General features: G+C 51.9%; 1 protein-coding gene across 1 annotated transcript in view; it reads right to left on the bottom strand.

Annotated features, from left to right (window-relative positions):
• Positions 1–27937, bottom strand: part of IL6R (interleukin 6 receptor) — a 48955-nt gene that overhangs the window by 5025 nt on the left and 15993 nt on the right. Inside the window, exons 2-8 of the mRNA XM_058660351.1 lie at positions 19184–19432; positions 17645–17768; positions 15050–15231; positions 14726–14892; positions 14186–14363; positions 3266–3303; positions 2317–2383 (exon numbers count right to left, since the gene is read on the bottom strand). Coding sequence (XP_058516334.1) covers positions 2317–2383; positions 3266–3303; positions 14186–14363; positions 14726–14892; positions 15050–15231; positions 17645–17768; positions 19184–19432 — 1005 coding nt within the window. The remainder of the gene's footprint in view (positions 1–2316; positions 2384–3265; positions 3304–14185; positions 14364–14725; positions 14893–15049; positions 15232–17644; positions 17769–19183; positions 19433–27937) is intronic.

The following is a 27937-nucleotide window of genomic DNA, read 5'->3' as shown; positions in this document are numbered from 1 at the left end:
GGTACTAGCATCCCATACGGGCACCCGTTTGAGTCCTATCTGTTCTAATACCCATTCGGGCACAGAGGATGGCCCAAGTGCTTGGGCTCTTGCACCTATGTGGGTGATCCAGATGGACCTCCTGGCTCCTGGTTTTGGCCTGGCCCAGCGCTGGCTATGGCAGACATTTAGGGAATAAACCAGTGGATGGAAATTGCTTGTTCTGTGCATGTGTGGGGGTGGGGTGTGACACACTGCCTTTCAAACCAATCAATCTTTATGAAAAGTACAAGCCCCAAGGATCCCATCCTTGGAGAAAGAAATGGCTCCACTGACCACCGCCCATCGGAGCTCCCCATTTCCTAGCCACAGCTGACTCCAGAGGGCGGCTGCCAGCAGCGGCATGAACACACAGGAATCCATCTGCCACTTGGCAAGAGAAGTGATCCGGCTCAAAGGGGCGGGCTCCTGGAGAAAGTTGGAGACTTGGCTCACACCCTTATTAGAATTCGTCTGTTTTTTTTTTTTTTTAATGTCTGTCCCTTCCTTCTGCAGGCCTTTACCAAGTGCCTGCTGTGTACCCCGCTTTGCTCGAGGCCTCAGACAGACTCAGAAGCCCAAAGCATGGAGAAAGGACACTGGGGAGGGGGTGCTGGAAGATGCAAGGGGGTGGGGGTGGGACAGGGCTTCCCGAGAGGGAGGAATTTGAATGGAAACCTGGCCAAGCGGAGACCAGAGGAAGTGTTCTGGCAGTTAGTGCAAAGGGCCTAAGACATCTGGGGAGGGGGATAGTTTGGGCAAGGAGGCAGCCTGGCAGATGCAGAGCCAGTAGACAAGGGGAGGGGAGGCGGGGTCCTGAAGATGGACATAGGATGAGACAACATGACTGCTGGGGCGCCCCTGCGAGACTCGGCCTATGCTGGGACTTTTGCTCTGGGAGGGACGGTGGGGAGCCAGGGAGGGTTTGCGTGTGTGTTTAGGGGCACTCCAGGTGCTGACTGGGAAAAGAATCCGAGTTAGGAGCCAGAGCTGGCAGCCCCTGCAAGAGGAGCAGGCATGGGCCCTGGTGGTGGGGAGCAGGGTTCAGCTTCCAGGGGAGTGTCACATGGTATCAGCACTGTGGCTCATAGGCTAACCCTCCACCTTCAGGCACCAGCATCTCTATGGGCATTGGTGTGTACCCAGGAGCTAGCAAGAGCCCACCAGGGGGATGGCAGGTGGGAAAGGAAAGGTGTGTTGGGGGGAGTCTTCCATCCTTCTGCAGCTGAGCAGCCCCATCAAGAAGAAACCAGAACCAATCTGGGTTGGGAAGTGGGAAGATGCTGAACTTCTCTTTTGGACATGTTCCGCTTGGGGTTTCCAGAGTTCCAGGGGGACCCCACCACCTAAGCAGAGCGGGAGTCATGCGCCAGCCCTCTCAGCTCTCTATCTGCCGCTGGGCTCTCCCTAACCCCATCTGGCCATTATGGTCCTCCCTCGTGATAGCTCCAAGTGTGCTCTTTGACACAGTCTGCTCGACAAATCAGGGGTGGGTGGGTTTTAGCCCCTGTGAGTCCTCAACTGGGTCAAACTCAGCCCCAGGCCTGCATCCGGTGCATCCTCCCAGCATACACTGCACCAGGGCAGGGCTCCACCACTGGCCAGTGCAACAGACAGCCAGCAGCGGGTGCTGTCAGGAACCTGCCTGGGTGAGGGTCATGAGGCCAAGGACTTCCTAAATGGTGCTGTCCACCTACCCAGCCCCAAGGATCCTCCTGAACTTCAGTGTATGCAAGCTTAGCTGGACCCTCAGGTCTAGCAAATCAGAAGCCCTAAAACCAAGACTCCAAAAACCACAATTTCAGGGCCAGCATGATGGTTCAAGTTAATTCTCCACCATTCAGTGCTGGGATCCCATATAGGTACCAGTTCTTGTCCTGGACACTACACTTCCCTTCCAGCTCCCTGCTTGTGGCCTGGGAAAGCAGTAGAGGATGGCCCAAAGCCTTGGGCCCTGCATCCACCTGGGAGACCTGGAAAAAGCTCCTGGCTTCAGATCAGCTCAGCTCCAGCTATTGTGGCCACTTGGGAAGTGAACCAGCGGATGAAGACCTCTGTCTCTCCTGTCTGTAAATCTGTCTTTCCAATAAAAATAAATAAACCTTGCACATTTTGTTTCTGTGGTGGGCCATTTGGTCATGGATTTTGGGGACTAGTCCCCATGTGACTTAGGGTTCCCCTCCCTCTTAGCTCACAACCTCCCTCTGCTATCTGGTCCCCAGCTGACGTGTCCAAGTATCCAAGGACTTTCTGCAGAGAAAGCAAAGGTATTAAAGTCCATTTGGAAACCTTGCTTACCTGGGAGGTGGGTGGTGCTTTCAGGCTCTCCGGTGAGTTCAGTGGTGTCATCAGCAGCAGAGGAGGCCTGAAAGACAGTCTCCATCACAAGTCCAGTCTGCAGGCCCCACCCAGGGCAGGCGTGACCTCCTGACCCAGCGAAGGCGTTCCCTGCTCTATTTTGTGAGCCAGCCTGCATCTGACTTCCGCCACTTGCTATTTATATCCACACCCTGATGCCTCAAGGTGGGCATTTCTTTTCCCCCTCCCCCACTGAAGCTTACAGGCACAAGGGGACTGCTGCTGGGCAAAGTGTGCACTGGAAGCCTGGCTCCATCCCCACCTCCCGGCAGACTGGGCATAGATTTCTTCATGAACACGTGAAGGACTAGCATGGGAATTAAATGAGATGGTGAATGCAACACTTGGAGTCCAGTGGGGCATGGCCAAGGACTCGGCCAGGGTCACTCCCAAGACCATGCTGGAAGTGGCCTACAGTAGTCCAGCTCTTGGAGTGGCTGAGCCTCCTGCTTAGAAAACGAAGGACCCTGGAGAAAATACAGCAGGATGGGCAATTGAATTACTCCAGGGATGTGTTAAACAGCTTCAGAGTAATCCTCTTTCCAGCAAATGCACAGGAGGTGGGGAGACACGGATCCAAGGGAGGGGTGACTCAGACCAAGTCATCAGTGCAGCCCAGAGAGCTTGAGACCACATGGTAGTCACAAGTCACAAGTCACAGGGGACGTCTGTGGGCCAGGTCAGGGCTCTCCCACACAGGACGGGCCCAGGACAGAACAGCAGCTCCTCCCCTTCCTCCAGAGGCCCAGAAAGGACCTGTCACTCACCATGACCACTTCTCCAGCAAGTGGCAAGGCTAGAAGTTAAACCGAACCCTGCCAGGCAGCAACTCACACACCCACTCTCTGTGCATCGCTACTCTCCACCACCTGTAAGAATAGGGACTCACCTCCGGGGAGGGGGACATAGCTGGGGTGCTCCTGGGTTCTGCAGATAGAAAGAGAAGTCATTATTAGGGCTTCGTGGATGTCGAGGTCTGGCTGAGGCAGCTCAGAAGCAAAATGAAGTCTCCTACAGCTGGAGACACCAAGCCATCAAGCACAAGAAGCCAGACACAAGAACGACAAAGCCATGTCAGGCTTTGAGCACTTTTAACAACAACTCGAACAGCACACCACGTGTCCCCAGAGTAAAACTTAGTCCTGGGCCTGCTAATACTTCTGCTTCCTTGTGGCAGTCCAAAATACCATGCAACCTTTAGAAACGTATTTCAGGAAACTGCTGAAGATGTATTATATGAAAAATTTATGATGGGGTCAATGTGGTAGATCAACAGCCTAATCTACCTGCAAGTGCTTGCATCCCATAGGGGCACTGGTTCACTTCCTCAGCTGTCCCACTTCCCATCCAGTTCTCTGCTTATGGCCTGGGAAAACAGCAGAGGATGGCCCAAGTGCTTGGGCCCCTCTACCCATGTGTGAGACTCAGAAGAAGCTCCTGACTCCTGACTTTGGATCAGTTCAGCTCTGGTTGCTGCAACCATCTGGGGAGTGAATCAGCAGACAGAAGATCTTTCCTCTCTGTCCCTCCTTCTCTCTGTAAATCTGCCTTTCTAATAAAAATAAATAAGCTTTTGAGAGAGAGAGAGAGAGAGAGAGAGAGAGAGAGAGAGAGAGAGAGAGAGAGAAAGAAAGAAAGAAAGAAAGAAAGAAAGAAAGAAAGAAAGAAAGAAAGAAAGAAAGAAAAGAAAGAAAGAAAGAAGGAAACGCAAGATAAGGAAAAATATAGACAGCTTAGTTATAGGAATATCCCGAAACATTATTTACTGCAGAGTAACAAGCACACACGTTCGTACACAAAAAGAAACAATGGAAGGATATGCAGCACCAGATAGAAGCAGTACTAACATTTTACCTTCTTTCTTTTTAAAGATTTATTTATGTAAAAAGAGACAGTGATGTGGGAGAGAGAGAGAGAGCGAGAGAGCGCTCTTCCATTCGCTGCTTGACTACGCGATGGCCTCAGTAGCCTGTGTTAGACTAGGCTGCAGACAGGATCCCAGAACATTCTTCAGTCTCCAATGTGAGTGACAAGCTCCAGATTCTTGGGCCATCTCCCCGCTGCCTTCCCAGGCACATTAGCAAAGAACAAGATTAGAAGCAGAGCAGCCGGGACTCCAACCAGTACTCCAATATACCAGCACTGCAGCAATTTCACTTACTGCACCATGATGCCAGCTCCATTTTAGTTTCCTTTTATGCACTTGTTGCAATTAAAAGAAAAAAAGTTAAAAATTACAGGGTGAGCATTTGGCCTGGTGCTTTAGTCATGAGCTAAGACATAACACACTCCCACCCCCCAGAGTTCCATGATCCATCTCCAGCTGTGGCTCGTGGCTCATGCACTTGTTTCCACTTCTCCTCCCCCAATCTCCCAGGAACAGTAACTAAGTGCTGTGTCTGAGAGCCACATGGGAGCCCTGGCCTGCATTCCAGGCTTTTGGCACAGTCCCAGCCCAGTCCTGGCCATCGTGGACATTTAAAGAGTGAACCAGCAAACAGGAGAGCTCACTGTCTCTCAACCTTTCAGACAAGTATATCCAAGGGACATTTATAGCAACACATTCTCATCTGCCTGGACAGATCTAGCAGGCCTCAGAAGCATAAGGACATGTACAGGAAGCCCCCCAGGAGCCCCCTGCCTCCGCGGCAGCAAGGCTTCTGCACAGAAAGGGCCCCATGGCCAGAGCAGGCCCTGGGGACCTGGCGCCAAGCCACCACAGGCCACGGGTGGAAGGCTCTGACTTTCAAAATAGTTTCTTGTCAGCTCATCATTTTTTCCATCAGGAAGTTGCAAATAGCAATTAGTTTACACACAGAGCACAAACTTTCCTGAGGGGCCAGTACCATGGCACAGCAAGTTAAGCGGCCACATGCACAGCCCACATCCTATATGGATACTGGTTCAAGTCCCCACTGCTTCACTTTCTAATCAACTCCCTGCTGATGCACTTGTTTTTTTTTTTTTTTTTTAAAGATTTATTCATTTTATTACAGCCAGATATACAGAGAGGAGGAGAGACAGAGAGGAAGATCTTCCGTCTGATGATTCACTCCTCGAGTGAGCCGCAACGGGCCAGTGCGCGCCGGTCTGAAGCCGGGAACCTGGAACCTCTTCCGGGTCTCCCACGCGGGTGCAGGGTCCCAATGCATTGGGCCGTCCTCAACTGCTTTCCCAGGCCACAAGCAGGGAGCTGGATGGGAAGTGGAGCTGCCGGGATTAGAACCGGCGCCCATATGGGATCCCGGGGCTTTCAAGGCGAGGACTTTAGCCGCTAGGCCACGCCGCCGGGCCCTGCTGATGCACTTGGAAAAGCAGAAGAGAATGGTCCAAGTGCTTGGACATTTGTCTGGGTTCCTGGCTGCAGCCTGGCCCAGCCCTGACCATTACTGCCATTTGCGGAGTGAAGCAGTAGACCTAATTTCTCTGTGTCTCCCCTGTCTCTGCCTTTCAAATAAATACATCTTAAAACAAACCAACCAACCAAAAAAACCTCTCCCTAAACCAGGAGTGGGATAAGGAGGGACTAGCGTGGGGGTGGAGGAGGAGAGGATGATCCCACCAGGTCTGGGGAAACATTTCTACCAGGAGCAAGCCCTCCCCAGCAGGAGACAGAACTGCACCCACAGCACTGGATGGCATGAGGGAAGTAGACACCTTCCCTTTTGTATAGGGGCCCAGAGACAGAAAGCAAGTCATTTGTGGCAGTATAGCAAGAGAGTCCCAAACTGAACACAGAGCTCACGGGCGGGACCCAGATTCTCTTTCTTTTGTGCACCAGTTCAAGTCCTGGCTGCTCTGCTTCTGATCCAGCTCCCTGCTAAGGCCCCTGGGAAAGCAGCTGAAGATGGCCTAAATCCCTGGGCCCCTGTAACCTTGCAGGAGATGTGGATGAAGCTCCTGGCTCCTGGCTGGCCCAACCCAGTTGTTACAGCCAAATGGGGTGCAAATATTCTCTCTCTGTCACTCTCACTACCAAATAAATATTTAAAAAAAAAAAATGATTAGAGAGGGCCCGGCGGCATGGCCTAGCGGCTAAAGTCCTTGTCTTGAACGTGCTGCGATCCCATACGGGCACCGGTTCTAATCCCGGCGGCTCCACTTTCCATCCAGCTCCCTGCTTGTGGCTGGGAAAGCAGTCGAGGATGGCCCAATGCTTTGGGACCCAGCACCGCATGGGAGACCTGGAGGAGGTTGCTGGTTCCCGGCTTCGGATTGGCGCAGCACCGACCCGTTGCGGCTCACTTGGGGAGTGAATCATCGGACGGGAGATCTTCCTCTCTGTCTCTCCTCCTCTCTGTATATCTGACTTTGTAATAAAAATAAATAAAGCTTTAAAAAAAATGATTAGAGAACACACTTTTTTTTTACCCACAAGACTCTGTAAAGACAATTTTATTTATTTATTTTCATTTTATTTGAAAGGCAGACAGGCAGAGAGTGAGATCCTTCATTCCCTGGTTCACTCCACAGATGCCCCTAAGAGCCAGGGTGGGCCAGGTTAAAGCTAAGAGCCTGAAACTCCAACCGGATCTCCCATGTGGGTGACAGGGACACAAGTCCTACAGCTCTCCTGTCCTGCCTGCCCAGGTGTGCATTCACAGGAAGCTGGAGTGTAATCAGTAGCTAGGACTTGGATCGGGTGCTGTGACAGGAAGTGTGGGTGTCCCAAGCAGTGATCTATGTACCACACCTCCCCCACCAACAGTAGACTGCCTCCTACAGCCTCAGTTAACCTACAGCCTACTGGGCAGCGCTCAGGGTGAAGAGCAGAGAAGAAAAACAGGTTGGGCTGACATGGCTTTGGTTAAGGTACCGCTTGGGACTCCAGAAACCCCACATCAGAGGACCACTTTGAGTCTGCCTCCTCTGTTCTGATGCAGCTTCCTGCAAATGTACGTGGAAGGCAGCAGAAGACGGCCCAAGTGCTCAGGACCCTGCCACCGGTGTGGGACACCTGGACAGAGTTCCTGGCTCCTCACTTTAATCTGGCCCAGCCCAAGGCCATTGCATCCATCAGGGAAGTGAACCAGCAGAAGGAAAATCTTCCTCTCTTTCCCTCTGACTCTGTTGCTCTACCTTTCAAATAAATACATTTTTTAAGGAAAAAATAAAAGGGGGGAGGAGGGACAAGGAGAAAGGCATGAACCATGGAGCTGGACCCTCCAGGGCAGAGAGGAGGGAGCAGTGAGCTTGTCCAGCAGCTCCTTCCAGCCCCTTCTCACCTTTCTGCATAACATTTAAGCCACTAGCCAGAGGCGCTAATCTCTGCCACCCCACTGGCACAGAACCCCGAGCAGCACAGACTCCCCTCCACTCAGCCTACCCTGCCCTGCAGGGCAAGGCACAGTGAGACCGGAGCAGTTTCTGCACAGGGGCTGTGTGGGCCTCCCTGGGAGTCAGGCCACCGCGCACATGCCTGCCTACTCCCTGCCCCATGGGGACTTGAAAAGCAGTGTTCTTGTACGAAATAACAGGGCAAGTGGCTATCATTGTTTAGTCACTCACTTCATTTCACGTGTCTAGCAAAAATTACAAATCGACCATCCTATCTGACCCCCCAAATTCTTGCAAACCCTGAAGTCTGTGCACTTTGGAGGTCTGCAGGTAGGGCTGGGGGAGGGAGGGTGATGTAGGGGTGTAGGAGAAAAGCCAGGAGGGAGAGGGCGGGACCCATGTACAGAGGGCTGGGCAGGGCTTCAGTTCTCAGTGGTTGGTGGGGAGGGGCCTGGGCGAGCTCCAGGCACAGAGAGGGGACCGGGAGAGTAGGGAGACGGCCAGCAGGGCAGCCGAAGGCCCAGTGCCCAGCCGGTGGTTTAAGCTCCTGAGCTTGTCCACCCCAGGAGCAACAGGAGCTGAAGCTGTCAGCCAGAGCCAGGCACTCAGACACCCCTGTGGCAGGAACGTGGAGGATGCCTGCCAGGGTCCTTGCTTAGCTAGGGCCAGAGACGAGCTAGGAGCACACCCTGCAAGAGCCTGGAAAGCTGGGACAAGAGCTTGCACCAAAGGAGACTACAGCGGCTGGCTGATGACAGTGGCCTTCACTGGACAAGGATCATGGGGACAGGGACGGGGGGAGGTCTGTGAGGAATTACTACGGGTTTGTTTGGGTCACGCCAGCTGCTCAGTGCATAGGAATATGTTTGGATACAGTGAAGGCATGAACCCAGCGCCCAAGGGCCAGGTCAGGGACAGTCACAGGTGGGAAGTGGCGAGGCCAGCCTCATCCGTGTGCTTGTCCCACACCTGGCTGCGGCTGCTTGTTCCCACTTCACTGCACCTTACCCTCTGAGCAGGTAGGTGTTCTGCTTTTGGGATTTTTCAGCAGACGGGCATTTTTGTTCCCAGTTGACAAGAGCCAGTGGGGGCTCAGGTGCTTCCCCAGTCACCAGACTCCACAGCAGTGCCCTACAGTGAGTGGGAGGGAATAGGGTGGCAGCTGAGGTAGGGGTGAGGGACGGGGCTTCAATGCAGCAGGGTTGGGGGAAGCACTTGGAAAAAGTACCACCCCATGGGACCAAGGAGAAGAGGGGAGAGAAGCCCTTGAATGGCCAAAAGATTTAGGGAAACAGCCGCTGGGTCTGGGTAGGGCAGGGGAATCCAGCCACCTGCAGGGACCCAGGCCTGGCCCCAGGGCACTCCACACCCCAGGCAGACACAGATCTCTAGCACTTCATTCAACATGAGGATGGATGAGTGAAAAGAACAGAGTGGACAGTCCCCCTCCTAAGCAGGGGGACTCCTGAGACCTCCAGACTCAGTATGTGTGTACCCAGGGAGACCCATGGCAGCCCTGTCCTCCGCCCAGTCTTGCTGAGCCCCTGCCACCACTGCCAAGGTGATGGCCTGGCCTTGCTGCCCACAGCCAGTCAGGGGGCAGGGCCTCAGCCACCTGCACCTGTTGCAGACGGGCACCACCCACACAGCAGAAGACAGGGAGAGAGCCACTGAGGCTGGAGCTGGCCCCCCCGTGAGAAAGAGCTTCCTGCTCAAAAAAAACGCTTCTCTAAAAAAAGACACGCGAGGGGCCAAACAAGCACTGGAAAAACACACAGCACCTCGGATCATCAAGGAAATGCAACTCTAAACCGCAGGGAGGCCACACTTCCTATGCAGGAGGACGGCTGTACCCCCAAAAACTGGGAAACAGCAAGTGTAGGCGGGGACAGGGAGAAATCGGGAAGCTCTTTGCACTCGGGTGGGGACTTAAAATGGAAAACAGCACACGGTTCCTCAACGACTCAGAGCCAGAACCACCTCCAATGCTGCAGGCACATGGCAGCCGGCTAAGCCACTGCCTGAGACACTAACACCTCCTATTAGGGTGTCACTTTGGGTCCCACATCCATCCAGTGTCCTGTTCCTGCGACCTGAGAAGCAGCAGGGGATGGCTCAAGTGCCTGAGCCCCTGCCACCCAAACAGTGGGAGGCTGGGATGACACTCCTGGCTCCTGGCTTCAGCCTGGCCCAGCCTTTGGGTGGAAGATCTCTCTCTCTCTCTCTTCTCTCTCTTTCTCTGTCTCTCATCTCTGCCTTTCAAATAGGCACAAATAAATAATGTTTTCAAACAAAGAGTGGCCCGGCGTGGTAGCCTAGTGGCTAAAGTCCTCACCTTGCACGTGCCAGGATCCCATGTGGGCACCCGTTCATGTCCCAATTCCCTGGCTGTGGCCTGGGAAAGCAATCAAGGTCAGCCCAAGGTCTTGCAACCTTGCACCCTCATGGGAGACCTGAAAGAAGTTCCTGGCTCCTGCTTTAGATCGGCTCAGCTCCAGCCATTGTACCCACTTGGGGAGTGGGCTAGTGGATGGAAAATCTTCCTCTCTGTCTCGCCTCCTCTCTGTATTATTTGTATTATTTCTTAAATGGCTGTAACAGCCAGGTCTTGATCAGGGCTGAAGTCAGGTGCCCAAAACTAATAAAAATAAATAAATATTTATTATATTTTGATAATCTTTACATTGTTAATTAGGGTACTAGGGTACTAAGGTACTAGGGCTGTAGGAAAGTGGGAAAGACCATTATTTCCCTATTGTTTCCTACATATATCTGAGGTAAAGGGAATATTGAGGGAGAAGCCCCACCCAGTCTCCCATGACTGAGGCCTGCACTGTGGTGTAACAAGTTCAGCTGCCTCCTGCAGTGTTGGTATCCCATATGTGCAAAGATTCAAATCACAGAGGCTTCACTTCCCATCCAGCTCCCTGGTAAGCATCCTGGGAAAGCAATGGAGGATGGCCCAAGTGTTTGAACCCCTGCAAACTTGTGGGAGACCCAGATAAAGCTCTTGGTTCCTGGCTCTGGCCTGGCCCACTCCCAGACATTGCAGACATGTGGGGAGTGAACCAGTAGATGGAAGATTTCTCTCCAGCTCTCCTTCTCTCTGTAACTCCACATTTCAAATAAACAGGTTTTTTTTTTTTTTCTTTTTAAAAAGAGAATTACCACATGATGCAATAATTTCACTTCTTGGTATAAACACAAAAGAACTGAAACCAGGGGTCCAAACAGATACTTGTGCAGCTGTGTTCAAAGTGGCGTTATTCACAGCAGCCAGGGGGAACAGGGGCTGGGGCCACGGCATAGCAGTTTAACCTCTGCCTATGACGCCAGCATCTCATATGGCTGCTGACTTATTCCCAACTGCTCCATTTTCCATTCAGCTCCCTGGCAGTGGCTTGAGAAAAGCAGTAAAGATAGCTCAAGTGTTTGGGTCCCTGCACCCATGTGGGGAACCCAGATGAAGCTCCTGGATTCTGACTTCAATCTAGCCCAGGCCTGGCCTTGGCCGTCACTTGGGGGACCTCTCTCTCTCTCTCTCTCTCACTTCAACTTTCAAATAAATAGATAAATCCTAAAAACAGAAAAAAGAAAGATGGAATCAACCCAGGTGTCTGTCAGCAGCTAAGTGGATGAACAAAAAGCGTAATGGAATAGTACGTAGCCTTAAAAACAGAGGAAATCCTGCTACATTGCTACAAGAATAAATTTTAAAGACATGCAAAATAAAATAAGCCAGTCACCAAAGGCCACTTATCTGATTAAATTGCAACTCACAGAGGCACGAGAACTTTGGTGCAGAGAATGTCCACCACTCAGGACACCCCCATCTCATCTCAGAGCACGTTTGAGTCCTGGCCACTCTACTTATAATCCAGCTCTCTACTAATAATGTACCAGCCACAGCAGCAGAAGATGGACCCACTTCTTGAACACCTGCCACCCATCTGGGAGATCCTGATGCAGTTTTGGGCATTGACTTCAGCCCTGATCAAGACCTGACTGTTACAGCCATTTAAGAAATGAACTAGTCAGCCAGTGGATTCTGGAGAGATTTCATCGTCCTTGGAATGGTGAGATTGGCAGCAATTCAGAGCTGTTGAACTATCAAAACCACTTGAGCAGTGCTCTCGGAGCATGCCCCACATCAGGGACCCTGGGATAGGTGGGAGGGTGAGTGAGGCTTCTTCCTTTATTTCCCCCTTACCCATATGGGTGCAGGTACCCAAACACTTGAGCTATCTTTACTGCTTTCTGAGAGAGAGAGAAAGAGAGAGAGAATGTGGAAACAATGGTCTTACCCACTTTCCTGTAGCCCTTGACTCTTTGTGCTCTAATCAACTATGTAAAGATTATCAAAATAAAATAATAACAACAAAAAAGAAATGAACTAGCAATGGAAAATCTCCCCCTACCACCATCTCCTGTCAGTATATCTTTCAAATAAACAATTCCATCTTAAAAAAAAAAAAAAAAGCTCAGAAGCAGAAAATTGAATGCTGGCTGCCAGGGGCGAGGGGATGGGGTGGGTGGACAGGGAGTCAGTATTTAAAGAACAGAGTTTCCATTTTGCAAGGTGCAGATGGACAATGTTACACAACCATGCAAATATGCCTAACGCCAGAGGACAGTACGTCTCTTGGTGGCCATGGTGTACTGTAGCACGATTCAACAGTTTCTAAAAGGAAAATTTCCAACAAGACAGCAATTCTGAAGGTGCCTGTGATGATGTCAGCTGGGTGGCTGGGAGGGGAAAGGTGAGACAAGCGCCAAGTCCACCTAGAGCATGTCCCTGGCACAAGGTGACCGCAAACACTGCAAAGCCCACACAGGGCGCTCAGATAAACAGTGCCTCTAACCTCATGCTGTCCACGAACCCGAAGAGTCACAGCCAGGTCAGTGCCAGGTGGCCTGCAGGATGCTCTGCGTATGCCAGGTGGCCTTCCCACATGTAACACGGGAGCTGAGCCGCCCTACTGACGGAGGCCAGAGCAGGCAAAGCTTGGGCCCCTCAGAAGAAGGCTGCACAGTCTGGGGGAGCCGGAGGGAGGGGAAGCACCCCAGAGCACTGAGCCTGGCTTTCACGCTACATGCACCCAACTTCATGACTCCCTGCACCCTATCCCCCCAGGACAGGAAGGCAGGGACCCCACAGGACACAGTCAAGGACAGAACCAGGACTATCGATGCTAGGTCTGGCAGCAAGTGGCCAGGGTAAGTGATGGCAGTCCCAGGTTTTCCTCTTGATCCACACGCACTCACCAAGTGGGCATCTTATTTTTTTTTTTAATTGCCAAAGTTAAGAGAATAATTCATTTGATCTATCTATGCCACAGGGTAGAGAGATATGTTCCTCCCCACCACAGAATGAGCCTGGAGATAAGCCCCCAGTAAGACACTGGGAAGGGTAAAGTATACTGCCCCAGCAGGTAGGAAGTTCCCCACCTCTGGACACATCCAAGCAGGGCCTGGGTGGCCACTCTCCCAGCGGGGCTTGGCAGGATGCCTGCACTCTTGTTCTGCCCTCTTCTCATCCTGGATCCCAGGATACCCCGACAATGGCTCACAGGTCACAGGAGGCTGTTGGTTATAGCAAGGGAGGGCAGCACCAGGAGAAGCAGAGCTAGGAGCAGAGAGGGCTGTGCAGCCCCCACTCCCGGAAGGCAGGGCAGGAAGTGGAAAGGGGCCCAGCACACCACCCCATGTCACAGACCCGTTGTCCCTCTCTGCCATGGCCATGTGGCCATGTGATAAGAACCTTAAAAGTTGAGCAAAAAAAAAAAAGCCCAAAATCTCCCATGAGTTAAAAGAAAATGCATCACCCCATGGCTGAATAATACTTTTCCAAAATCTAATGGCGTGAGAATGCTCTCAATAATTCAGAAGTGTACTTCAAAAAGTTCATGGGAGTGGAATTACAAGATCTGTTTATTTTGGTACAAAACAGCTAGAACTCAAGCAATCTCATACATAAACACACGCACACCTAGAAAAAGTGTATTAAAATGTTCTTGGTTTTCTCAGAGGGAAGATACTGGTAATAATTATTCTCTATATTACTCAGAAAAAAATTTTGCCTCTTTTACAACAAAATACTAATTCCAGAAATTCCCCCCAAAGCAGTGATACCTACCACTAACATCAAAACCACTAACAGAAATTTAAAAAAATATTGGAAATGTCTAGAGCCAGCCTGCTGGGTTACAGAAATTTGTCGCTCATTCCGTGCAGTCCAGGGTGGTTTCCCCGCTGGCTTGGACTTCTCCCCGCCCCCAGTCTGGGCTGGACCAGGGATAGGCAAGAAGCAGCGGAAAGAACCAAGCACCAAGTCTGGGGTGGCTGCAACCGGCAACACTTCCAAGAGCAGCAGTGCTGGGCCTGGCTGAGCCTCAGGCTCTCCAGCCAAGGCGGCTGAATTAAGCACCCCATACTTATGGGATGAGTGGTCACGTGACTTGAGGTTGCCAGGGTAATAATCGAGCAGAAACACCCCCCCCACCTCCCTCCACCTCAGCCATTACAGCAGTACCTGTCCATGGGGTGCCCCGAACCTCCTCGCTCCACACACTCCAGGAGCCATGCTCAAACTCCTCCTGGGCCCGGAGCTGCACGACATGGCTCATGCCCTTCCAGGCATCATAGATGAAGCTTTGATACTGCAGGCCCAGGACATCAGAGCTGGAGGCAGGGTGGCTGCCACTCTCCACCTGTGGGGGGAGAGGGGCATGTATGTTCAAGGGTGGTCTCCGCCTCACAGCCTGCAAGAGGCACTGGGAGCTCACACCATGGTGGGGTGCAGGGGGTGCTGGAGGCTCACACCACTGCTGGCTGAGGGATAGGGGGTGGGCCTCACATAAGGTGAGCACCTATGGGCTAAGAGAGACTGCTGGGGGAAGTCACCAGCCCCCCCTCATCTCCATGAACTGCTGCAGCCCACCGCCCCAGGCTTCCTACCCTACCCATGTGAGGACCACACAGGCAGCCACTGGAACACACTGCTGTTTGCTCCCTCCACCCTCTTTCTCCTTCTAGGGACACATCTCTGTCTAGAAGCCAAAGAGGAACTTACGATCCATTCTGTGAATGCCTGGGACCGCTCAGCCCGGTACCGGATCTGGAACCGCAGCCTGTAGAAGTTTGAGTTCCAAGAGGCGGGGTCCTGCCAGGAGATGCTGAGCCAGTGTGGCTTTTCTGACACAGCTTTGACGGTGATGTTGGTAGGTGGGTCGGGCTGCACTGTGAAAGACAAGAGAGCAAGGCTCTGAGGCAGCAGCGAGGTGGGGCGCAGGGAGAAGCCCCCAGCCAGTGCTCTGCACACCCGCCACTCCCCACGCAGCCACTCATCCCAGCTCGCCCCCCAGCCGCAAGGCAGCCCTGGGAAGAGCTTACTTACGGATCTTGTAGCTGTCGAAGTTCACCACCAGGCTGGACGTGCTGCTGATGCTGTTGGCCACACACAGCGACACGAAGAGGGAAGATTTGTCTGTGGAGGGGAGGACCAACTGGCACAAGAACTTCTGTGATTCCTGAGAATACGGGCACGGCTCCTGGAGGTCTGTGACCTGGCTGTTCAGGCTGAGGACAGAACAAGGGAGGAACACCCCGCCCCCAGGCATGGCGTGGTCAGCCTCAGCAGTTTTGGGAAATGGGGAATAGTATAGGGCTTAGGTGCCAAGCTCTGAGGCTGGGATCCCAGTGCCCGACTGAAGGGCTGTGCTCTGTTTTTCCAGTTTTGGACCAAATTATTTAACTTGAGTCTCTTTTTTCTGCTTTGAAAATGGGATTTTTTTTTTTTTTTAAGAATTACTTTATTTGAAAAACAGAGTGATAAAGCGCAAGAGAGACAGGTATCTTCTATCTACTGGTTCACTCCCCAAATGGCCAAGATGGGGCCAGGTCAAAGCCAGGAGCCAACAACTCCACCTTGATTTCCCACATAGGTTCAAGAGGCCCAAGGATTTGTGCCATTCCCTGCTTATTTCCCAGGCACATTTGTGGGAAGCTGAACGGAAAATGGGGCTGCTGGGACCTGAACTGGCATCCCTATGGGATGTCAGTGTCACAATTGGTGGCTTAGTCTGAGATGCCACAACACTAGGCCCCTTCGCAAAATGGGACTGTTAATGGCTCCCATGCCCTGTGGGTCTGTTAGCGTCACCAGGTAACAGTTCAATGCCCAGCCAGGGGCAGGAGAGGCGCTAGGCTGGGAGGGCTCAACCAAGGACTTAGACACTAATGCACGGAGAGTTCTGGTTTTCTGCCAGCGTCGTGCTCTTGACTCTGGTCGGCATGGAGAGTGTGCAGAAATGAACCTAGGGAAGCCCCAGCACAGCCTCATGGCACTATGGGAAAGGGCCGGCAGCAGACACCCAGACACCCAGGAGCAACAGCAGGGCATCATGCCTCCCAGAAGCATAGAGCACAGAAGGAGCTCACAAGGAGGTGGCAGCATCCCCAGCAGGTGAATCCAGGAGAGGTTTTGGGGAGAGTGCGTCAGACACTACTGCCCTCGGTCCTAAAGCTTGGGACTCATCCCCCTGGTGACTGGACAGGCATGGAAAGTCATGGCAACCACTTGCCTCTGACCCAGGACCGTCTCCAGCCCTGTACCACCACCGAGCCTGCCAGGTGGGATTGACTGCCTCCTGCGGGGGGTGAAGGGCAGGGTCCCAGCTGCTCACCTCCATCTCCCACACACCCAGGCCAGATGCTGAAGTCACAGTTCCTCCTGGCATGGACAAGCTGGCAGCCTGTGCCAGGCAGCAGGTGGCAGTGGGCACACCCCAGGGGAAAGCAGAGCCTCGCTCCCCTCTCTACCTTCCTCCCTTCCGACATGCTGAGCAGTCACTCATGGCAGGACTGGAGCATGACTGAAGCATCCACTTCAGCGGCTGGCACTTTCATGGTCCATGGAGCACTGTGGCTGAAGTGTCAAAATGCAGCCGCTATCTGTGATTGGTCTGGGAGAGAAGTTCCAGTCCCCAGAGGAAAGCCCTTGAGGCTCCAGAGGACATTCCGACCCAGCTTGGGTGGCACACGGCTGGTCTACCCACTGTGGCAGTGAGCCAGCACCTAGTGCCAGCTGTATCCACTACAGATGGGCAATCCACACTTGTCCCCAGGGAGGCAGGGAACTCGTCACTGCCAGGAGACCTAGCAAAGCTGAAGACCACACCAACTGAAGCCCCAAGTCCTTGAGGTCCCTGCTCTGTTTCTGATAGCTCCCCCTTATCCCTGGGGATACAGTCTAAGATCCCCAATGGATCCCCAATGGATCCCTGAAGCCCAACCCCTCCCTGTACTGGGCTTTCTTCCTTACACCCAGCAGGGTGGCCAGAGAAAATCAGAATCAAACTGCCCTTCTCTGTGTCAGACCTGTTTCCCACTCTCCCAGGGCCCTGGGCATCACTCACTCCTCTTCTGGAGAAGATAAAGGTGCCTTGAGTGCAAGCGCTGGTCATAGGCCATTGGTGGGGAAGGACAGGTACTGCATACAGCTGCGATACTTTGGACACAGCAGCTGTGACTCAATCAGAGACATGACTCATGTCCCGGGTGGGACAGTGAGAAAGTGCATCCTCAGAATGGTATGAGAGTTATGATGACCACGGACACAGGAAGGCTACCATCCTCCCATGCATGACCTGACAGCCCAAGGTTAACTGTGAACCCCTGGACTGGGAGGACCCTTGGCACAGGGGGCAGAGGGAGGTGCCAAAAAGTGCACAGACTCCTCTTCCACCTCCTCCCCTCTGCCTGTACCCATCCCAGGTTACCTCAGCTGATGGGGACTTCTGGTGGCCCAGCAGGTACCTCTAGGTGGGCATAACTTTCCACCGCTGCCACTTATTACCACTTCCTCGATCAAGGGAACAGGCTGATGTGCCTCCAGGATCAAGGTACATGTCATGGGCACGAGGAGGATGGGGGGCAGTGCCTCAGTAAGGATGGGGTGTACGTGAGCAGGATGCTGGTCCGCCACACTTACTACTTTTTCACCTCCAGCATGGCCCTAGTTGTCGGGGACGGCGGCCTCTGTGGATGCCACTCACAAGTCACGGGCTTGTCGAAGCTCCTCCGGAAGCAGGAGACCTGGGGCTTCTCCGGGGGAACTGAAAGCAGACGGCAGGGGCCGGGAGAGTGAGGAGGCAGGCAGGGCATCCTGGATGCACACCTGTTCAGCATACATGGAATTGCACGGGGCAGCTGGCTGCATGGCCTTCCACAGAGAGGGCTGCTGGGCTCAGTCTCTGCCTGCAGCCCTGGAGCCTGTCCTGACCCAGGACGCCAAGGCCCGGCTCAGATCTCATGGAGGCTGGATGATGACAGGACATCCATGCCTGCGTGGGAGGCTGGGAATAAGAGCCTGAGCAAGGCCGGGAGCAGGTGCCTGGGGCCCACGTGTCTCACGTGGTGACAGGGTGATGAAAAGTGCAGGCATGGCCTGGCTGTATGAACCTGGGCAAGTCCAACCTCCCCAAGTCCAGGAGCCCATGATGAGTCAGCAATAGAACAACAGCACCTGACATTGTCTGTACCAGCCAATGTCGGGGTACACTTAAATAAGAGACTGATGGAATTATGACTCCTTATGAATGACTATACCATTGTAATAAAATGGGGAAAATCTGTCGGGGGTGGGAGTTTGGGGGGAAATCCCAGTCTATACGAAATTGTACCACATAATTTATATATATATTTATATAAAAAAAGTACAACAGCACCTCACGGGGCTGCTGGGAGGTCCATGTGAGACTTGAGGCAGAATGAACCCAGCCCAGGGCTGGGCTCCATCAAGCCTCAGCTCAGAACAGGCAAACTCTAAAAAGAAGGGATCTTGAGAGGGTCCAGTGTTTGCCACACAGGGTGTTGGCACCAAGCCCACACGTCATGAGCTCTCGAGGGATTCCTAGAATGTTACACACACATACATACACTGTCACAAACGCACACATTCACATGAACACTCTCATATTCACACACATACACAGTCACAGACACATTTATTCACACACACTCATGGATACACACACACACACATGCTCATTTCATCTTGGCAACAACTTCAAGGTAAAGTAACAAAATCAACTTTCTTTTATCAAAAATGAATCTGAGAAGCAGAGAAGTTAAGCTACAAGAGAATACTTTGAAAAGTTCATGGAAAACAGAATTCAAAGTTCAGTGCAAAAAAAAAGTTTGAGATCACAATTTTTTCCTGATAAGTTAATTTTGTGTTATATCTGAAGACCCAGCCTATGTGAAGGAGCTGATTCAAGTCCAGGTAATCTGGCCCTGGGCCCCATGCTGTTGTTACCCAGCCCACTGCCGTGGCCCTCACTTACAAGGTGAGACAGATGCTGTCTGCCAGTGACCAGGTACCCCACCCAACAGGATGCTCCCCCAGCATCTCATTGTCAGGTGCCAGGAGCCTTGACCTTGGGCTAAGCAAGGTAAGGCAGGGCCTGTCTGGGCAGCTTTTCTTCCAGGCATGGGTGCCACCCACCAGAACTCCAGCCACACGACTCACCATCCACCAGCAAGTAGACAGACCCGGCGGAGCGGTCATCCAGGTAGCATGAGTAGTTTCCTGAGTCTTGGAGCTGCACTGACTTCAACAGCAGTCTCCCGCCCATGCCAGCCCACTGGCGAAGCACTGTGTTCTCTGCCGCACTGCGGAGCACCCACTGCACCGTGATGTTGGCTGCCGGGTCCACAGCTGGGCAGCTCAAGTTGACGCTGACCCCAGGCTGGCTGCTCACCACGTGGCTCCCCATTTCTGCACGAGAAAGAACAGAGTCAGAAATTCCCCGGTGAGGTAAGGGGACTTGATGTCTGATTGGGGGCAGGCCAGAAGGCTCCAATCACTTAGAAAACCTTTCAAAGATCTGCCAGGGTACACAGTGCACAAAGCAGACTCAGGCACTCTTAGTAAAGAAATGCACCTACCTGGCAATGAATGAATGTCAGGGGCCCAAGTGAGACTCCCAGGGTCCACCAGACCCAGGCAGACTCAGAATCACAGGCCTTCACACTGGCTACCCCATGCCACAGATGGTAACCCAGCAGGCAGAAAGCTTGCCCAAGAGTACCAGTCAGTTAGCTATGCCCTACACTGCCCTCCCCCATCCATATCCTATGCCTACCTGTTATTAAACAACTTAGGAATCGCTAATTTTATTTAAAGCCCAAATTGGAAAGGAACCACACACACAGACACACACACACACATCTATTCCCCAATCCTAAAAATATATGTGTGTGTGTGTGTGTGTGTGTGTGTGTGTGTACTTAAGGAAAAGCTCAAAGGAACAAGTATGCATTTCTATTTGGTACACAGGTTATAGATTCACAGACTCTAAGTAAGACATTAGCTCAATCACCTTACTCTCATTTTTTTTTTAGCCAACCAATTACCTGACTCCAAAAATTTGGGGGAATGGATGCAGCAAACATGGCCAGTTTTCTCACAGAGCACGCTTTGTCCTTTAAATCAAGCGTATCCCACGTGTGTGCCACAAGTCCAGCAATAAAGCTGCCCAGAGATTTCAGAAGGGCTGGCAGCTGTCCACGCCTGACCTCCCCTCCCTGCTCAGGCTCCTGGCCCTGTGGGTAGACACAAAGGGATGTCTCCCTCTGACCTGCAGAGCCTCCTTGCCTGGGAGAAGGAGTTATCATCAAAGAGAAGTAAGGCTCAGGTCCTAGCAGGTGGTTACATGTAGGAGGACATTGTGACCCTAGAAGGTCAGCCAGCACAGGATTACAGTTGATTGGATAATATTTGTATGATAAACAACTGAATGGAAGTCTTGTGTGTGACTGATTGGATATCCTTTGCATGAGAACAACTGAATGGCTACCTTTTGTATACCTGATGAGATAACATTTGTGTAAGAACAGTTGAGTGGGAAGTAATATACAAGCCAAAAGGACTTCCAAACTAAGGCATAGAAACAGTTGATGGTTCTGTGGATGAACTAAGTATCTCTACCCTAATCCTGTATGACCCTCAGCATATAAAGTCTGTTGCTCCTAATAAATTTTGGCTATTGATCATCAGTCAGTAGTCCAAGCGTGTTATTATCGGCTCCGTGCACCAAGTCCATCGCTGCAGGACAGCGACAGTTACATCTCCCTCAACCCCAACCAGGGCAGCCTGGCCCTCCAGACGGGCCACAGGCCACAGGTTGGGAACTAGGGACGCAGGCATAAAAGGGGCAGAGATGGCTTTCACCTGGCCCTGGACCCTGTCTGACCACCTCCCAAACTTCCCCAGGTGCCACTTCTCCACTGTGGCCGGCACTGTCGGCTCCACGGCAGGTTCCTTAGACCCCTGGACACTTAGTCATTTTGCAAATGTGTTTGTAAGACTGAACACATACATGTTAGTAGGTGTGTAATGCATATAAGTTAGGAAGGAGTTCATTTCAACTTCAAACACTATGTGCTGCAGAGACTGGCCCAGTGCCCCAGATGCTGCGAGGGATGCCTGCAGCCCATGTCAGAGTCCCCGGGTTCCAGTGCTGGCTCCACTTCTTATGCCAACTTCCTGCTAATGCGCACCCTGGGAGGCACCACGTGATGGCTCAAGCAGTTGGAGCCTTGCCACCCACAGGAGAGATCCAGGAGTCATCAGCTCCTGGTTTCAGCCTGGCTCCAGCCTCATCTTTCGCAGGCATTTGAGGAGTGAAGCAGCAAATGGAGCGCTCTCTCTCTCTCTGGCTCGCTCGCTCTTTCTCTCTTCTCTCTCTCAGTTTGCCTTTCAAAAAAAATTCTCAAAAAATGACCACCATTATTTCCTCTAAACCTTCCCCTGGGTTTGCGCATCCTTTAGCTACCTCACTGTCACACTGCATATTTGGGACTTATCATTACCTGACGTCAGTCTTTCAAAATTTGATTGATTTTAATGGTAGGTAGATAGTGATCTCTCACCCAGGGTTCTACTCCCAAAATGCCTGCAAGGACCCAGGCTGGAGCTGGCTGAAGCTGGGAGCCAGAAATACCATCCAAATCTTCCCTTGAGGGTAGCAGGGACCCAAACACCCATGGCATCACCTCCTGCTGCCTTCCAGGGCCATCAGTGAGGAAGCTGAGCCAGAACTCAAACCTGCGCATTGCTGGGAGGTGGGCAGGCCAAGCGCCGTCTTAACCACAATGCTAAGCACCTGTCCCAACCTTCCTTTGATAACTAGATTCACTCCGCATGAATCCCTAAACTTCTCTTAATCTTGCCTGTTAGAAATAGTTGGTTTATAATCTTCTGTGATGTGTTTTTTTCCCACTCATTCTAGTAGTTCATTTACATAGAGCTATAACATGCTCATTTTTTTTCTTTTTAACATTTATTTATTTTTATTTAAGGCAGATTTACAGAGAAACGGAGAGCCAGAAAGATCTTCTAACTATTTCCCAAATGGTCACAATGCCTGGAGCTGTGTTAATCAGCAGCCAGGAGCCTCTTCCAGTTTTCCCACATGGGTGCAAGGTCCCAAGGCTTTGAGCTGTCCTCTGCTGCTTTCCCAGGCCACAAGCAGGTAGCTGGATGGGAAACAGAGAAGCCGGGATGTGAACTGATGCCCATATGGGATGGTGATGTTTGTAGGCAGAAGTTTAGCCAGCTGATCCATTGCACTACCCCCACACCCCTATTCCCTGGTTCATTTCACTGTTGTGTAATAGCCAATGGTGCAACACTACCAATCTGGTGAGGGAGGTCTGGGGTCATGTTCAGTGCTCTGTCACTGGGCGTGACCTAAGAACTCCTCTAAGAGTGAAATTGCTGCTTGTGGCCTGTGTGTCATATGTGTCTCTGTCCTTCACAACTGACCGCACAGCACAGTCTCTCAAGTTCAGATCCCACGAGCACCTGATGGAGGCACTGTTTGCCACTTCTGGTCCACACACAGTTGAAGCTATTATAAAAAACCCACCTCAACTTTGGATCACCATGCCAGTATTTTCTTTTCTTTTAATTTATTTTTATTGGAAAGGCAGATATACAGAGAGGAGAAGAGACAGAGAAAAAAGATCTTCTGTCCACTGATTCACTCCTCGGGTGGCCACAACAGCCAGAGCTGAGCTCATCCAAAGCCAGGAGCCAGGAGCTTCTTCCGCGTCTCCCATGAGGGTGCAGGGTCCCAAAGCTTTGGGCTATCCTCGACTGTTTTCCCAGGCCACAAGCAGAGAGCTGGATGTGAAGCAGGATGGCCGGAATACAAACTGACACCCATATGGGATCCCGGTGCATGCAAGGCAAGGACTTTAGCCACTAGGTTACCGCACCAGGCCCCATACCAGTATTTTCAAGCATTGCTTTTCCACTTGATAAAATGGCTATGCAGATAAAATCTAACACAGACTTCAAGAGCCAGCCAGGCCTGGTGCAATGGCTCAGTAAATAAATCTTCACTTGCACACACCAGAATCCCATATGGGTACCAGTTCATGTCTCGGCTGCTCTACTTCCTATCCAGCTCCCTGCCTCTGGCCTAGGGAAGCAGTTGAGGACTGTCCAAAGCCTTGGGATCCTGCACTCACGTGGAAGATCTGGAAAAGGGTCTTGGCTCCTGGCTTCAGATCAGCTCAGCTCCAACCACTGCGTCCACTTAGGGAGTGAACCAGTGGATGGAAGATCTTTCTCTCTGTTTCTCCTTCTCTGTGTAAATCTGCATTTCCAAAAAGAAAAAAAGATCAAGCACAAACTATGTAGGATAGAAGTTGGAAACACTGCCAAAGAAGGGCACTTTTCACATGGTACTGCCCTCAACTACAGTCACAAGCCACATAGCAATGTTTTGGAGACCAGCATTGTGGCACGGTGGGTTAAACCACAGCCTGCGACAATGGCATCCCCTATGGATCCAGGTTCCCATCCCAGCTGCTCCACTTCTAATCCAGCTCCTCCTGCTAATAGCCTGGAAAAAGCAGTGGAGAATGGCCCAAACGCTTAGGACCCCTGCCAGCCATGCAGGAGAACTGGAAGAAGCTCCTGAATCTTGGCTTCGTCCTGACACAACCCTGGACTTTCAGGCCATCTGGAAAGTGAACCAGTAGATGAAAGTTCTCTCTCTCCCTGAATCATGCGAAGAGGCCCCATCAAGTGACTGACTTAATATCATCAAACCTTGCGGGAATACCTGTGATGATATTCGCACAAAACCAAAAAAATCACCCTACAGCTCGTTCTCAGAATACCCAGCCATTAGGAAATGACACATGATTGGACAAGGACACTTCTAAAAGTGCATGAAAAGGGGACTGGCACAATAATGTAGTGGTTAAAGTCCTCGTCTTGAACACACCAGGATCCCATATGGGCGCCGGTTCTAATCCCGGCAGCTCCACTTCCCATCCAGCTCCCTGCTTGTGGTCTGGGAAAGAAGCAGAGGATGGCCCAAAGCTTTGGGACCCTGCACCCGAGTGGGAGACCCAGAAGAAGCTCCTGGCTTCGGATTGGCTCAGCTCTGGCTGTTGCGGCCACATGGGGAGTGAGTCATCATCGGACGGAAGATCTTGCTCTCTGTCTCTCCTCCTCTCTGTATATCTGATTTTGCAACAAACATCTTTAAAAAAAAAAAAAGTGCGTGAAAAGGCTGGAATGAGAAGATGACATACGTGTTCTTTAAACTTCAAGTACCTATAGCTACTCAGGTCCCTATTTACACCCAAAACCGCAAGACTGCAGTCTCTTGCCAACCACTCCTCAGAGCACACAGTGAGTGTACCACATGTATTTGTTCAATGTGGGACCCACTAGAAGGTGCCCACAGAGCCAGGGTTGGAAGTATGAAGCTCCCAGGAACCCCTTTTACAGGGGGCACAGTGGTCACTGGTGGTCCACTGGCACCCATCGTGGTGGGGGTAGGCAGTCCTTATCCTGGTGGGCAGAGAAGATGCTGCAAAGAGAAAAAGTGTGTGTGTGTTGGGGGGGGGGACACAGGGAAGCTCCCTGTTGTCTGCTTCCCTGTGCCCACTTCAGGAGGTATGTCCTCACAGCCCCTGCCCTCGGCTCATGGCAGGTGGAAGCTCTTGCCCGCCTGTTTAGACCAGTCTCAACAATAGCATGAGGTTGTTCCGTTCCTGTGCTCACTAACAATGGCCCAAGTATTGGAGCGGCTCAGAGAAATGTCAGAGTTTTTTTTTTTTCCTCTCTTCTACAGAAGCAAAGCTGCAGGGAGTCACACAATGGCCACTTCCTCTGGCAGGGAACCTGAATAATGGTCTTCTGAGTTTTTCCAACTGAGTCACCGCTTGTTAGCGCTTTAAAATAGGGGATGATTAATGATAAGCCATCCAGGGGTGAATGCTGTTCTGCTTCCAGACACATTTCTCCTGGACCCTGTGAACCATGTGGTGTGAAGGAGTACAAGGCAGAACGATCACAAGAAACACTCGAGGAACACGAGAGGAGGCTCGTCCTGGAGTCACGAGGCGGGGGTGCCTCTCACACACACACTGGCTCTGCCTTCTGATCCAGCTCTCTGCACCAGTGCTCAGGCCCCCCAGGAGGCGCAGGTGGATGCCTCAGGAGCAGCCCTAAGGAAAGGAAGTGCCCTCCTAACCCTGTTCCTCCTCTCCCGACAGCAGCACACAGCTGATGTCTTCTCTGCCTTCTATCTGCCTGTAGCTTCTCAAGTTTCCATGAGTCGCCTGCTTTCATCTTATAATGAAATAGCTATGAATATCTATACATCCACACAACCGTGTGTGTGTGTGTGTGTGTGTGTGTGAGAGAGAGAGAGAGAGAAAGAGAGAGAGAGAGAAAGGACACTACAGAAAGTCTGTGCATAATGGAATTAAAAACAGGTTCATGGAGCCAATGTTAGGGCATAATGTCAGCATTCAGGAAGAGCGCTGGTTCAAGTCCTTGCAACTTCACTTCTGATCCAGCTCCCTGCTAATGCGCCTGGGAAAGCAGCAGAGGATGGTCCAAGTGTTTGGGACCCTGTATCCATGTAGGAGACCTGAAAGACGCTCCTGCCTTCAGCAGCAATCGTGGGGGTAAACCAGTGGACAACAGATCTCTGTCTGATTTTCAAATAATCTTTTTTTAAAAAAAAAAAAGACTTACTTATTTTTATTGGAAAGTCAGATTTACACAAAGAAGGAGAGACAGAGGAGAGATAGATCTCCGTTCTGCTGGTTCACTCCCCAAGTGGCCTCAACAGCCAGAGCTGAACTGATCTGAAGCCAGGAGTCGGGAGTTTCTTCTAGGTCTCCCACAGGAGCAACAGGGTCGTCCTCTACTGCTTTCCCAGGCCACAAGCAGGAAGCTGGAAGGCAAGTGGAGCAACAGGGACATGATCTCGCGCCCATATGGGTTCCCAGTGCATGCAAGGTTAGGACTTTAATCACTATGCTACTGCGCCAGACCTTCAAATAATCTTTAAAAAAAAAAATGGGGGCCGGCTTGGTGGCGTAGCTCACTAATCCTCTGCCTTGTGGTGCCAGCATCTCACATGGGCGCCGGCTTATAACCTGGCTGCTCCACTTTCCACCCAGCTCCCTGCCTGTGGCCTGAAAAAGCAGTGGCGAATGGCCCAGGTTCTTGGGGCCCTGCACCCACGTGGGAGACTCAAAAGAAGCTCCTAGCTGCAGATCAGCTCAGTTCCAGCAACTACAGCCATGTGAATGGAAGACTGTTTCTCTTTGTTTCTCTTTCTCTATATATAAAATCTGCCTTTCGAATTAAATAATAATAATAATAATATGTTTCCAAATTGTTTTCCACTTTCCATAAACTTTCGGGAGCACCTGGCGTGCACGTATGTATGGGTTACAGAACCGCCCAGGGTCACTGCACGCAGAGGAGGATAGAGCTAACAGGTAAGAGGTCCTGGGGCCGATTTTTTCAGCCCGGGGAGCAGCCAACCACCCTCGTCCTCACGGCTCTGCGCTCTGTCATGGCTGCCACTTGCACCCTCAGTCCATCCTCCCCTGGCAGGTCAGATCCGCAGCGAGGACACAGCGCACCATTCACAGGCTAGGCCTGTGTTTCTCCCCTGCCTCTCTGTAACCTAAGAAGATCTCTCTGGCAGCAAAGGACCAAAAAAAGGATGAGACACAGAGGAGCGGTGCAGGGAAGGGAGGGGGGCAGAGAAGACAGGGAGGAGTCCCTGGGAACACTGCTTCCCTGGGAGAGGGAAGCCCCACACTTGCACACTGCCAGTCCAGCCTGACAAGCTCCAGGAAATGAGCCAGGAGAAAGGGAGGGGACAGGGTGTGGCAGGCCCTGCCCAAACTGAGATTTAGCAAGGAGCACGCAATCTAAGATTTCCCCTTGGGCAACTGGTCAGCAGCAGTTTAGAGCCCAGCCCCTCTCCCCTCCTTAACAACCCAAACCGCTCTCTGAAGGACCAGGCTGGAAGGTCCTGAATGCAGGAGAGACGAGGCACAGCCCCTGGACATGTGCTGCCACCAGCCAGCCTACAGAGCCCTGGGCAGGACTAAAAACTATCTCTAATACAGTCCCCCTCCAGCCCCCTCCCCCTCTGGTCCCCCACCCTACCCCAACCGCCACCACAAGGGGAAGAGAAATTTGAGTAGGTCTTGCAAAACGAATTAGAGTTTGAGAAGCAGAGCTGTAGGGAATGGCATAGCATAAAGATGGAACAGGATAGGTAGCAGTATCAAGAATTGAGAGTCCTGGGCCTGGTGTAGTAGCCCAGCAGCTAAAGTCCTCACCTTGTAAGCACCGGGATTCCATATGGGCGCCAGTTCTAATCCCAGCTTCTCTGTTTCCCATCCAGCTCTCTGCTTGTGGCCTGGGAAAGCAGACAAGGACGGCCCAAAGCCTTGGGACCCTGCACTCACAAAAGCTCCTGGCTCTGGCTATTGCGGCCACTTGGGGAGTGAATCAGTGGACAGAAGATCTTTCCTCTCTGTCTCTCCTTTTCTCTGTATATCTGCCTTTCCAATAAAAATAAATCTTAAAAAAAAAAAAAAGGATTGAGAGTCCTGCGGAGGGCCAATGTCTGGGATGTCTGAAGCCCAGTGAGGTCAGAAAGGGTTTGGGAGAGTTCAGCACCCTCCCAAGGGTTCCAACCTGGCACAGGGAGGCCCCTGCAGACACAGAAGAGATGTGGGCAGGCTCAGTGCCCCTCCCACCGACAGCCCCAGGCTACAAGGCTGGAGCTGGCTGTTTTTGTTTCTGTTTTCCTTCAATCACCTAGAGAACAAACCAACCGCCCCAGGGTCCAAATGCCTCAGGAAGTCACACAGAGTGAGGCAGGAGAGAGGAAGGGTTCTGTGAGACTTTTGTTTCTGCCAAGGCCAGGTCCCT

This window comes from Ochotona princeps, chromosome 2 (genome assembly GCF_030435755.1).
Source record: "Ochotona princeps isolate mOchPri1 chromosome 2, mOchPri1.hap1, whole genome shotgun sequence".
In the NCBI taxonomy this organism is placed as follows: domain Eukaryota; kingdom Metazoa; phylum Chordata; class Mammalia; order Lagomorpha; family Ochotonidae; genus Ochotona; species Ochotona princeps.
This window is presented reverse-complemented; position numbering and strand designations above follow the sequence as displayed.